A 14,087-nucleotide genomic window follows, 5' to 3' on the forward strand; every position below is an offset into this window, starting at 1 on the left:
TCTAATGGTGGATGGTGTTACTGGGGTGGACCTGTGCTTTGCTTGCAGACATGGATGGCAGCACAATTAGCTAATTGCTATCATCTAGGGATAGATTTTATAATAAAATATGGTTGGGATAATTCAGATCAATCAGTTTTATGACAGCTGACAGCACTGCCAGATTGCAAAATAATAATTTTCTTGGCACTGAGAAGAACAGGCTGTCGCTTGTGAAATATTGTACTGTCCGTTGATGACCACTAGGGGGCAGTGTAGCACGAGGAGTTAACACAGCGAAGAAGAAAACCGCTGTTGTTGTGTTCAATCAAGAGGGGCGGAGAGGACAGTGACAAGTCCAGCTAGCCATAAGGAGCTCTTTTTCTCTAAACACGATGAGTTTAGATTAAACCGCCGCCAAAATTGAACTCCAGAATGTACTGATTGGAAAACTTTGCGGGGAAATGTCAAGTAGTAGCTGTACTAGCGATGTAAGCTAGCCAACGTGACCGAGCTGACAGCGAAGAGGCGCTAGCAGGTTAGCTAGTACACCTGTGTTGCTCTGTGTTCACGGCACAATCATGAGCGAAGATGACAATTCAGCGCCGGCAAGTAAAGACAAAGACTCTACCCTTTTGCTCACCAAAGACGGACAGAGATACTATGTGAACAAGAGCGGCGTAGTCGACAGCAGAAATGTGATCACACCTCAGGAGACGGAAAGCAACGCCTTCTCGTACGACATGGACGATCCGGACGAGGAGAGCGACGTGCTGGACACCTCAGACCCCAGGGACAGCGCCGCCAGTCCCGAGGAGCTCAACGACGAGGACGTGTCCGAGGGCGACAACGCTCCCAAACAGTGCACCTACGAGGGCTGCACGGAGACCACAACCCAGGTGGCCAAGCAGAGAAAACCGTGGATGTGCAAGAAACACCGCAACAAGATGTACAAAGACAAGTACAAGAAGAAGAAGAGCGACCAGGCCATGTCCAGTGGGAAACTTGATGTAAGAAGTTGTTGCACAGATAAGCTCGTGGATGCATTCATTTTAGATCACCATAATGTACATGGTGTGAGAATACCGCTTCATATTCACTGCACAAATAAGCAGTGCAACTCTCTGGACATATGCACACACTGTAATACTGGGCAGTATGGTTGAAAATCAATATCACAATGCTTTTCACTCATCATTATATGAGTCTTGTATCCAAAATAACATGTTAAATAATCAAACTCAAATTTGCAGATAACAGGCTTTGTTTGCATTACCTCTTTTCCCAGCCTTGGACTATCACTTGGGTGCATTCAAACTAAACTCCCAGACTGACTCGCCTGCCTTTGTCTCTTTTGTTGGTCAGGAGAACTCAGAGGAGCGGCCCGTGTCTGTGAACAAGCAGCGTCTTGGTACCATGGGCGACCGACCAGCCAGACCCTCCCTGATCGAGCAGGTGCTCAACCAGAAGAGACTGGTAAGCCACAGAGCCTGATCGGGTCAGATGTGGTGGAGCTTTGTTACTGATGCTGCAAGGCTTGTCCTCATTGTCACAGCTTTCCTTTTCTCTCTGCATGAGAGAAGCTTGTAGTTAAATGTTGTCTTGCACAACAATAATCATTCTTACCTCATACAACATGATTGAAAATTTAATACAAACCGTGAAAGGCCAACTCCTGCGTATCTGATTTTTTTTTTTTTTAAGCATCACTCATGTATGATTAAAATCTGTCTGATTTGATAGTTATTCTTTAATCATTTCCACCTAGACACACTAACAGTCACTAGTTTCCACTCTAAACCATACATAGGTTTTGGCATGCAGTTGGGATGTATATTCTCCTGCACTAAGGCAGAGACATCAGTCAGCATGCATATGAGCTATAGAATGTAATGTTTGTTGAATGTGTGTGTCCTTTAGTCATTGCTCCGGAGCCCTGAGGTCATCAGCTTCCTCCAGCAGCAGCAGCATCTGTTGGCCGCACAGAGCCGCAGCCAATCCCAGCAGGAGTTCCAAGGCTGCTAACACCAGCCAGTCAGCCGTTCACCTCGGTGCTGGTCATACACAAGGACTACTGAAGAAATACTGATAGACAGTTGACACTGAAATGGTCACCTTACTCGGTCAGCATAACTTTTACCAACTGCAGTGTTTCCCATACATATACCAATGTGTGGTGCAGCGCCACACAATCAACACCAAGCGCCACAAATTGATTCCGCTTTTTTTTCCCCCAACACAATTTTCAAATATAAATATTGTTCCGTTCATTCATCTCTGCATAGTGCTCTTTCTCCCTGTCATTCTCTTTCACACACACACACGTGCAGACATGCCAGTGGTGCGCAGGTACACTTATAAACGACCCGCACTCGCCCGACGTTTTCAACCAACCTGACCGCAACTCGGACCGAAGTATTAATTAAAATAATGTTTCCGACCCGCTTCTCGACCCACTTATTTTAAAAGGAATAGGCCATGCTCTTGATTAGGTTTATCATAGCCTTTTTGGCTTATGTGAAACTGACATCCCTGAGTCATATGCATTTAAAACAAAGTATTATAATTTTGATGCATAGAAGTTTAATGTGAGGAACCTGCATTATTGCATTAGCCTATTTTATCCTGCTTCAGAATTCATGCAAAAGTTAATAATAATGGCCTAACATTCACAATAAATAAGGATTTCCCACTAGCCTACATAAAATGTTGTTTGAGCAGTTCCTCACGGGGATGCCTAATTGATGCTATCTCCCAAGCATAAAATCAGAATATTTTAAGAAACGTCTTTATTCGCAGACACTCTTAACATTCTGCAAATTGAAACCAGGTTGTTCACCAGGTCAACAAATAGCCTATACTATTTATTTTATTTTACCAGAAAAAAAGGTAGATCAAAGAACAGGTTGATATTGGTTGAGGTAGCTCTTGAGTTCAGTATTTGAAATAAAAACCTCCAGCTTTAGTTGATTTTTTTTTTTGCAATTCATTCCTTGAATGTCACAGAATCTAAAGATTGCAAAAAATAGGCAAAAATTTAAGTAAAAACTACACTTTAACTTCATTTTTGGAAATTCTCAACGTGAAACTTAAAAGACAGGTCTTCCTTTAACATGAAGTCCAGGTATTTGTATGAGCAAACTAATTCTACTGGCCTGCCCTCTAATGTATGGAGTTGGGGCGAGGAATGAAACCAGGCAGGGTTGAGGTAAAAATGTTTTTAGTTGTCTTCTCTTAAAGAACTTACGTTAAAGAATTAAGATTGAGCTGAATCATTTCAAATGCTTCTTGTAGCTTTAAAATTGTCTCAGCAGATGACTCTGAAGAACAATAGACAGGTGCAAACAAGTGTATATTTAACCTATAGCAGCTTCAGAAAGTGTGTGTTTGAATGCCGCCCGCTGCACACACCCCGATGACCAACTCCAGGGGGGCACCACAAATTGCTACCTGGTCTGTGGGAAACACTGAACTGTGCAGCCACATCGAAGGAATTATTATGAAAAAAAAAACTGTGAAGAGCATGGTGAGTCCTGTGTACTGTATGGTGGAGTTATCAAAGTACAAGTCTGAAGTAGGCCTGTAAAGGAGGCTGGCCGCCCAGTCAAGCTCCACCTGGCACTGTTTAGGAAGCAGATGTCCCAAAATATCACTGATGCAAACCAGCACTTACTTTGACTAATAGTTGTTGTGATTTTCCTTTTGAGTTATGTTGTTTTACCCTAGTTTTAATGTCAAATCCCAGTTGGTCAGTGACTTTATTTCATTTTTTGTTACTGTGCCCATTTTTTTAATCTTACAACCTCAACCATCATGGTAATACCTTCTAACTTACATGGCCAGGAAGCTTAATTGGGTCTACCTTTATTTAAAGGGACTTGTGAAATTTGTGGCAGTAATATCAAGCCAGTAGATCATTGCTGTCCAGACAAAATCCAGCTGTTGAAGCCACAGATTTGACTAGAATAATTCTGGTGGCCCCATTTTTATGCTCCTGCGATCCATGTTTGAGTGCCACTTTACCTTTAGAAAAGTTAAACAATTCAGTGAAACAATTCAGGAGTTTAAGTGTGAAGTTAATTATTTATCTCATCTGAGTTTTCAGTTTTTTCAAGATGTTTTTACATGACAATGTATAGTGTGAGTTTCCACAATACAGGCAAACGAGTATTTCCAGGGCTTAAGTGAAAATGTTTTTAACATGAGATTTTAGACACATTTATTTGAAACTGTAGCACAGCCAGCAGACTGTACAAAAATAAACAAAATGTAGTTTGGCATAAATTTGGTGGGATGAATACAGGTGATTAAGCCATGGCTTGCTGTCCATGTTTGGCTTTGTGTAGCAAAGTGGCAAACAGGTGCGACAGCAAGGTAGCCTAATGAAGTGTATCCTTACATGAGCAAGGTGGTACGCTGAAATAAGTGTTCTTGTGTTCTGAATTTGTTTGTTGTGTATATCCTTTGGTTGTGAACTTGGAATTAAAATTATTCTGAACATGGTGGCATTTCTCAAGTTGTTTGTTGACATAGCTCTCTCTTAAAGTCTTTCTATTTAACATGAGAAAATAAATACTAATAATATTGATTGACATGAAAAAAGCTACATTTTTAAATTCTTTGAGAAACTTTAATTGAACAAGTAAAAAGCAATTAGTACATGAAGGCAAACATTAGTAAGTATATAAGATCAACACATGGAAATACATACTAATAACATAACATTTAAACACGAGTCTTTTTAGTACCTATATGTAAATCCCATTTTTCCTTTTATTGGAGTGCAGTTAATACATCCCAATGGAAAGAGAATAAATGCTGTATCGTAACTTTACTGAAATAAAGGAACACTTCCCTGTTGTAACTGTACAGGCTGTAAATTGGCAAAATGAAATTCAACGACACCTGTTTTTGGGTGTTGCAGCTGACAAGGGCATGACAGGACAAAGCCGTGGATAACTTTGTGACATTTTTAGAACCACAGTAAATTTGTATGAGATGACAAGAAGGTAGGACAGAAAACCTGGAAGTAGCAGTACAGACAGAATCTACGACTACCTGTGTAGGACCAACAACACACGATAAGAGTGTGTGTTTGTGTTAGGACACTGAGGAGATTGGGTTGTGCGGGGAGCCCATCTGTGTCAGGACCTTGTCCAGCCACTGCAAAGGTCCGTGCAGATGCACCTCGATCCAGCAGGGGGTGCTGGTCACATCCTGACGATGGTATTCTGCACCCCACCCCTGAGGAAATAAAGGAAGCAACAATCCAATACCCAAAATCTCAGATATGCATGCTGGCAGCTCAATTTATTTTTCGAATTAAAAGGTGCCAAATGTGTGTATAGACCGTGTGTGTGTGTGTGTGTGTGGGTAACAGGAGGAGGCCATATCCTTGAGCATGGTGGGCTATGACATGCTTGCATCACTCCAGCCAAGAGCCAAAGATCAAAATAACAGCATATCGAGTTACAGCAAGAAAAACCCACAGCGGAAATTCACCTCTTAGTAATTGGACTTGTAAGTAGGTAAATAGGGAGATTTGGGCAAAAGAAAAACAGCAGCAATAACATCTCAATTCATAGATGTCCCATAAGCCTACTTGAGGTTTTAAAGGAACTTGTGTGTTGCGGTGTTACCTTGACAAAGCTCATGCGGATGGTGCACATCTTGGTGAGCTCGTAGACGACCTCGAAGCCGTGGTTGACAGACTGGGAGAGGAGCTGGGCAAACAGCTGGTTGTTAAAGATCTTAAGGCTACAGCCGCTGGGGATCTTACACACAGTGGTAGCATGGAAACCGTGCTGGAAGTTACAGTTGCGGCTCTGGACGAAGATGCTGCTGTCGCTCAAACACTCTGCATACACCTCACCACCTACATAGTACAGGTGCAAACCTGAGAGGAAGGAAAGAGGGAGTCACATTCTGTCATTAGATAGGATGACGAGCAGAGACCGAATGAATTAACAAAAAGTCAAGTCAAAGACGTGTCTTTGAGTAGAGCAGCAAATGCACTTTAAAACTTCACAGTACATAAAAATAGAACATAAACACAACCCTTTGATCCAAGGAAGGGTACTGCAATAGTGTAATTTAATCGCATGATTATTTATTAACTGTTAAGGGTGTTTTTAATATCCTGCCAGAAGAAAACCATACGGGTGTCTATGCTTTAAACGCAATGTCTGGATAGTGTCAATACTGGTGTGTGCGCGTGTGCATTGAGGAGTAGACTTGGCTTCTGTCCCACTTCCCTTAGCTCTTTCTATCACCCCTACCACTCCAAACCACACACATCCTAACCAAACATGATTTACTGTAACTCATGGAGATGTTTGATCTCTGTCCAACAATAGCAGGCTTTCTCTGCTCTTGTACCAAGAGAAAAACAACATTTGGGCAAAAGCTTCCAGATACTATGAGGCTATCTATAAATCTTCTGATGATGTGCTTGCTTACAACATGCAGACACACATGCGCACACACACAGGGCTAGAATAAATATATGATATCTTAGATACACCACAGTATAAGTCAGGCCTTTTATTCCCAACTTGGACTGTACAACATCATTTTTGACAGTAAAAAAAGCCACCATTCTCAAGAATTAATTGCAATATCAGTGTCTACACTGATTTTTGAAGAGTCTGATTTGTAGATACAGAGCAAGCTTTCCAGTACTTCTTAATTTTCTCCTTAAATTTTGTTAGCTGTGGTAATACTTCAGATATCATGTTGATGAGGAGAAAAAACCCTATTATCACAAACTCCATGAGTCCTCCATCCTACCTTTGCCTATGTGCCTGCGTGTGTGCTCGATAGTGGAGTTGCGGTTAACATTGGACAGGAGGCCGAGGCAGAAGCGGTTCTTGTTGTTGGATGGGTCTGTGAAGCCATCTACCAGGACGCTGCGGGACGAGGCGTGGAATGTTTCCCCCACTCGGTTGTTGAGCTCATAGTACGCTATAGAGCACCAGTATTCTGGCTCCTCGTAACACACCGGCCGTAATTCTGCATGGAAACACAAGGCAGGAATGGACAATTAAACACCCAACCCAATGCGGACAGGCTGACCTTGGGTTGGTGAGGGGAGGGTCCTTGGTTTGATCTCCTCCCCCAGTTCATTACTGATTGTCTTTAAAGATTTTACCAGGACCTTTTAAGGTTTTACTTGATCTGTCTCACTGCTACATTCTCCTATATTTACCAGGGTGTAACGTGAGATCCTGAGATGCAGTGTTACTGGAGCTACTGGTGTCCAGGTTGGTCATAAAGGGTGACCAAGCTTTTTCAGTCAGAAGCACTGTTGTGCCTGTGGGGACTAGGTTAGTTTAGGCTCTTCTTTTACATTTCTTCTAAAAACTAATTTTTATTACCAAAAAATGGCCTTTTGCCATCTTAATGTTATGTGTGGGTTTCTGTTTAATTTAGCATCTTCTTTAAATTCTTTGTATAACATATTTTACAAAGACCTTTTTTAATATCTTCATATATTGTCTGGCTTTTCTGTTTTTGATATGTCTGTATTTGAGTTCCATTCTTTGATTACATTTGTATTATTTGCTTTGATGTTTGCTTTATTCTTTTATTATTGAAGTAATTTTGTTGTAAAGTAACCTTGTTAAGAAAGGTCCTATATATATATATAAAAAAAAACATTTCTCTGTGTTCATTTCAGTGTCACTGAGCAACAAATTAAATCTTCTGACCCCTCTGACGAAATATATTAAACTATGCCTCAAGAGATACGTGAAGAAAGCACATTTCTGATTTTATGCATATTATTATGATCATGATCATATATATATATATATATGTCTTGATAGAGATCCAGTTTTAGGTAAATTCTACTGTATGGGGTGACATCGGCTATATATTTTAGGGCATGTGTGCACATAGTATATGTGGTTGTGATGTAAATTACCTCTGTGGGGAGTGGAAAGTGTGAGCTTGGTATGTGAGGAGTTGCTGGGCTTCACATCTTCTTGAGGGGTTGTCTCCATAATGCTGTATGGAGGTGGGGGAGTCTCCGCTGCAAAGGGACATCACAGCGCAGAGAAAGATCAATGGAAAAAGCATGTGACACGGGAGAGCATTTCCCCTGGCTCTATTATTATCACAACTGCAGCATATGTACTTGCTTGTTTTTGGTCCTACCTGTGATGTGGTAAGGGCTGCCAGGCTCTGCGGTGCTATTGGGAGAGTTGGGGTAGCTCTGTGAGGTGGGAGACTGGGCGAGGGAGGAAGAGGGCGAGGAGGAGAAGGAGGAGCAGGGCAGAGGGGGGAACGAGTCTGGGTAGGTGGCGTTCTGCGGCATCAGAGGCTCGTTGTGCAGGGAGGCGTTCCTGAACTTGGCCAGTAAACTGTGTTGAGGGTTGAACTCACTGTGGCGTGGGACCAGAACTGGTGGCAGCACTGAGAGGAGCCAGGAGGATGGAAGAATGAAAGAGGGAGAGGGAGAGGGAGAGATGCTCTTCTAAGAGATCATATTACAATGTTGCAAATCTAGTTTTCTAGGGAACACTATTAGATCAGATGTCCTTGTTCTCAAAATGTTAAACTATCTAGAATATGAAAAACATCTCTGACTCTATCTGGAAACCCATGAAAGCTTCACTGTTCTTGATATTACAACTGCATAATGATCTTATTTCTTTATCTCAACAATGAATTTAGGAGCTCCTAGTTTTTTTTTCATTTGCAGCTTGTCCTTCTTGCTCATACCTGGAGTCTCCACCCGCCTGTAGTGGTATGGATTGATGCAGATGTCCTTTTGCTTGGAGCCGAAGGGGAACTCGCAGCATTCCAGGGCTTTGAGCTCATGGTGGGACTGCAGGTCAGGCCACCGCCACACCCGACAGTAGATAACATGGGGGAGACCCTTCCTGTGGGACACCTGCAGCCTCCCATCCAGTGACCGAGGGATTGTCACACACTTGCCTGACAGGGATTAACGCCAAAAATCAAATGCTGTGGATCCCAGCTCCTGACAACACAGACAGCATACTGTCTGGTGCGTAAAATGATGTTGTGTGCAATCTAGAGCAGTAGCTTTGAAAAAAGGTTGACTTTAATGAAACCACACACTAGGGATGTTAACCGATAGTCGTTTAACCGATAATCGACCGTTTCAACATTAACTGATTAATCCTATCAGTTAAAAATGTTTCTTTGCCCATTTACACATGTACCAATGTTTCATTTGAAGCTTTAAATAAATGCCTTTCTTCAGAAATGCTACTACTTTTTAGACCATTTCAAAATGTTTTGTATCATACTTTATTGGACATTGGATTACCTAGATGCTATAACTCACTATAGTGGCTCTCCTGGATTAGTGCGTCAGTCAACCTATTTCAATTTGCCCCTGTATAGGCAGGATTTGCGTAATTTTAAGGCCTTTTTAAGATTATCAGTTAACCGACAATTAACCGATTAATGGTGCCAGTTAACCGATTAAAAATATTTTCCAATTTTGCCATTCCTACTACACACCTCCATTTGAAGTAATTTTGCCCTGGGAACCCTGATATGAAAGGGTATTTGGGATTGTGTTAAGTATTAAATTGTTCAGATATCATACTTGAACAATGACAAATACATTCTAAGAGTTGAGATTAAAACATAATGTTAATATAATCACTCATAAATGTAATATCCCTCGACCCTAACACTAATCATAGTGACACAAATTTGCTACTGTGGTGATTACACAGCTATCTATCTTGTTATGGTTTACGCTGTAGCTTTTCATCTGACATTTTAATCCAGAACAGCATAAAATGAAGAAGAAGGATCAAGTCTGGTGGCTTGCTCAAAAACAAACGGCACTTGCTGACATCAAATGTGACCTTTCAGTAGCGATATGGCCAAAAATGCTACCAGAATATAATTTTCCTATCAGTCGATATTAATAAGTATCCCAATATATATCACATAATTATTATGCCACATTTAAAGACTATTTTTTTGCTTCTGAATGATATCTGAAGCAACAGGACTTTTCTCTATTCCTGCCACATAATTGCTTATTTGAGCACCAGTAAATGAACATAATTGTTGAAATGTTTTTTGTCATTTTATTATAAGTTTGTTTTAATATTTATATTGCTTTCAGTTATAAGCAAGGCTCTAAACACTGGCCACCATGCCAAGCTTAATCCCTATTATCTCCATATATTTACCATGTTAAAGACACTCACTGGGCTGACCAGGGCAGCTGAGGGCTCTCTCCAGCTCTTCCATCGCTCCCTTCTTCTTCTTTAATTTCTTCACTAAAGAGTCCACAGCTTTTTCTGCCCATTTCTCCTCCTCATCGCCTTGTTTCCAGCCCAGCAGGCGCTTCACTGCTGGGCTGGTGAAGGAGAAGAGCGAGGTGATGGAGGTAGAAGAGTTCATTATGAGATGGCTGTATGGGTGGGAAGAGGAGCTGAAGGAATATGGGTTCACACGAGGACAGAGTATGGGAGTGAGATGGCAGAGTCAAAGAATGAGAAGCCAAGACAGAGAGGAAGCAGAGAGGTAAGGATAGAGAGGTAGCGTGATGAGCCTGTGTAAACAGAGGTTTTTTTTTTTTTTTATTCCGTTGTTACTTCCGAGCAGCGTTGGTGGAAGCGTTGGACAGCTGCCAGCATTGAGCAGCAAACCCTAAATCCTCCCTGTGTGTTGGCACAGAAGGGACCTGGCAGCTCCGGATCCAGAGCTTCCAGCGGGGAAGGTTATTCCTCACACAGCCAGAAGTCCAGATCAAGTTTCAATCATCTGGCAAGAGAAGTGAGAGACAGAATTAACTGCTAATTTCATTGATAGCAAGTCCTGGCTGGGGAGACAATACAGAGGTTAAGTGGAAAAGAGGGCTTGGAATTTACTTGTTGGTGAAGTAAATTCAGGAGACATTGACATGTTTTCAGTGACAGGCTGATTATTCTCAAAAGAGAGTAATGAAAAAAACTAAACATTTTATGTTTCACAACTATCAAAGTGAGTCAGGCTCATTTCTAGGATAACTGACAATGAGGCATGTCCTCTCTATGGCTTCTGTTTCTATGATCATACCACTAACGCCCAGGAGCCATACTGTCTGGCCAGAACACATCACAGGACAGGAGGGAGGGGAGAGAGAGAGAGAGAGAGAGAGAGAGAGAGAGAGAGAGAGAGAGAGAGAGAGAGAGAGAGAGAGAGAGAGAGTGCTCTGCGTGCTTTTGTGTGTCGATCCTCTGTCAGTGTACTGATTGTAATGATTGTGTAATGATTTGTGTAAGCTCATCAAAAAAGTGCAGTGCATCTATGTATCAGGTACATGCACCACATCCTGTTAGTGCGCGCAGCAGACCATAATGAAAAATCACTACGGCATTCCTGTAATCTTATAGAGACTGCGTCTGAGGCACTCTATAACGAGGTTCTTGACATCTTTTGGTATATTTTCCATCTCCAAATCAATTCTGCGTTGTCATTATTAAACTAGAATAAACTAACCGCGCGGTTTACATTAATTGCATATCCCTCTATTATAGGAATATTATTATAATATATTATTGTGTTATTATCGCATATTATAGTATTATTATAGGAGTCTTCTGTTTATTCTACGATTATTCTAGGTAGGAGGAGTGGTAAATATGTTGGCATTCCTCTGATGGTAGCATCCACATAAGACATGTAGACAACATTTCTCATCACATTACTTATCAACCACGGTAACAGAAATGTGAGTAACACTGGTTGCAGGCACACAGACAGGCAGACAGACAGACATTCAGACAGCTTGAGTTTACAATGACAGCAAAAGCGCACAAGTTCCCATTTCCAATGCGGCATCAGTCCGCCGCTGCTCCTTTATGGACCCTGGCGTCACCCAGTCTGCAGGCTCAGATAGGCTAATTACCTAATGCTTTATCATCAGGACACCCCCCCAAAAAGTAAACACGCCAGTTTCCTTTTACTACTACCACGCATCTAGACATTTTGTGTTATGTCCTATAACATGTAGACACACACCTTAAATAACACAATCATACGCGAAATAAAGGTAAACAGAGCCGTCAGCCAAGGGCATTCTTGTAATACTAGGTACAACATGCCAATAGGCCAACAAAAAACTTTCTCAATAAGCCAAAACAGCCACATGGCTCAGAGAGGGCAGAGAGCCTTGATTATTTCTTCTTGGCTGACATAATATCACTTAGAGCTGATTACAAATTTGTATTTTGTATTCAGCCCATGCATTTCCCAAATCGACCTGTGCACTTTGTCCAGACTCGGTCAATATCAGGAACAAAATCATAGTAACATTTAACCCAACACAAAGTTTACCGCCAGTGCAAGTGTTATTCAGCGTACAGCCAATTAAACGTCACATTTTTAACCGTATAAACAAAAACAAAGCAAAGCATAAAAGTAGTCGAATTAATTCACATATTTGAAAACACAAATTAACAGTTTATTTCCTCACCTCAGCTTCGATAACAAGTGCAGTGCATACAGCCGAGCGAGGAGAGGGTGCACTGTCTGTAGTAGGTCAGACCAGCACACTGGAGCAGCGAAGGTGTGTATGCGTGTGTGTGTGTGTGTGTGAGCGTGTGTATGTGTGTTGGTTTTGAAGTGTGTTTGTGAGGACCACCGTCAAGTTGCTTGCCACTATCAAACATACGTCCGGTTACGACTTTCAAAATAAGACAGGGGAGAAGGGCTTGCAACATGATGCCAGTAACCCAATGTAACGCAGGTAAAATAAAATGTGCATGTAAGGATGGATATGGAATAACTACAACTCAAAAGTATATGTCTTAACCGGAATATTTTGGACATTCCTATATTAATGATGATTAGCTAGCATTTAGCATGGCCGAGTTCAACTCGAAACTAGCACATTGTTTCCACGGAGCGGTGATATGGCACAGTTTTGGAAACAAATTTAACTGCTATCAGGAAGATATTTGGATAACGTTAGCTGTTAATTTCACAAAATGATACAGTTTAAAGATTAACCTTAGTTACATAGCTTGTCCCTTGGTCTTGGTACTAGCTAACGTTATATTCACACTGATTTGTAACGGCCGTGCAGGCTTGTCGTCATTGGTGATAGCGCAATCCCCCGGCACCCAATACTGGCAAACATTTCGCTTTTACTTTGAAGGCACACTGCCGTGCGGTCTGGTCTCACCCCGGCTGTCCGTGGCTGTCTTGACGCAGCTTTTGTGAGGAGCCCGGAGCCTCCACTCCTCCAGCAGCCCCAGCCGAGCGCCACAACCTCGGCGTCAGCCTGGCTGGAACCGCAGCGCCTGCCTGCGAGATCCCTCCGCCTTCCCCGCTGGAACTTTCCCAGGATTTCAGGGATTCAGTTCGAGCGGTAACACGCGTGAATGTGCGCGCGTGCGTGTGCGTGCGCTATCCTCACCCAGCAGTGGTCAACTCCGATGTAGCTCACTAAATTCTAATGAAGGTGAAAACAAACAAACAAATAAATAAACCACCAAACACACCTGTTCACCGTCTCCACTCTATTCCAATTAATGCATTGACAGAGACACTGGATTTACTCCTTATGAAAAAAATCATTGTTTACAGGTATTTATAATGTGTTTGTCTACCCTGTGGTGAATTTGTAAACCTTATCTCACATATTATTTTATTTTATACGCACAATTAATAGTGGCTTGTGTTTATAGTTTTGGTGTGACTTATTCTCAGTGAGCTCATAGTTACCTTACCTAATGTCTATAGATTTTTTTTTCAGCTTTGCTTTCATGTTTTTGTATGGTATTGTTGCTGTAGGCGGACTAAAGCTCTTTTCTGGAGGTTGGGCGGGTCTAAGTAATGATGGTGATGGTGATGATAATGATGAGGGTAATAGCAGGCACTGCTCGGAATTAATGAGTAACCTTGCCATTATATTATCCTAGGGCTTGGCCCAGCGTCGCTACTGTCTTGGGTTGTTGTGTATCATCATGATGGATGAGTGGGTGGGTTTTGTGAGGTTTGTAGGTTAAATCAGTCAGACCATACTCCGATTTTTTTTTTTTTTATTATTATTAACTGTTTCATATATTCTATGTCTGTCAGAAACATATTTTGGACTTCATGTGCTCCCCGATCTCTATAATATT

The 14,087-nt window shown here is 41.7% G+C and overlaps 2 protein-coding genes across 2 annotated transcripts; one reads left to right on the top strand and one right to left on the bottom strand.

Moving 5' to 3' along the window:
• Positions 1-311: 311 nt before the first annotated feature.
• rfxap (regulatory factor X-associated protein) lies at positions 312-4,481 on the top strand. Its single transcript, XM_030069080.1, has 3 exons — positions 312-989; positions 1,345-1,455; positions 1,900-4,481. Exons 1-3 carry the CDS (start codon positions 561-563, stop codon positions 2,002-2,004), a joined length of 645 nt encoding a protein of 214 aa, XP_029924940.1. The 5' UTR covers positions 312-560; the 3' UTR covers positions 2,005-4,481.
• A 116-nt stretch (positions 4,482-4,597) lies between these two features.
• smad9 (SMAD family member 9) lies at positions 4,598-12,549 on the bottom strand. The gene is made up of 8 exons (XM_030069077.1): positions 12,434-12,549; positions 10,182-10,740; positions 8,704-8,919; positions 8,137-8,394; positions 7,904-8,011; positions 6,769-6,990; positions 5,619-5,875; positions 4,598-5,223 (listed from the first exon to the last, which is right to left on the bottom strand). Exons 2-8 carry the CDS (start codon positions 10,375-10,377, stop codon positions 5,080-5,082), a joined length of 1,401 nt encoding a protein of 466 aa, XP_029924937.1. The 5' UTR covers positions 10,378-10,740; positions 12,434-12,549; the 3' UTR covers positions 4,598-5,079.
• Between the last annotated feature and the right edge of the window lie 1,538 nt (positions 12,550-14,087).

The sequence above is a fragment of the Myripristis murdjan genome, chromosome 14, assembly GCF_902150065.1.
Source record: "Myripristis murdjan chromosome 14, fMyrMur1.1, whole genome shotgun sequence".
NCBI classification, from domain to species: Eukaryota; Metazoa; Chordata; class Actinopteri; order Holocentriformes; family Holocentridae; genus Myripristis; species Myripristis murdjan.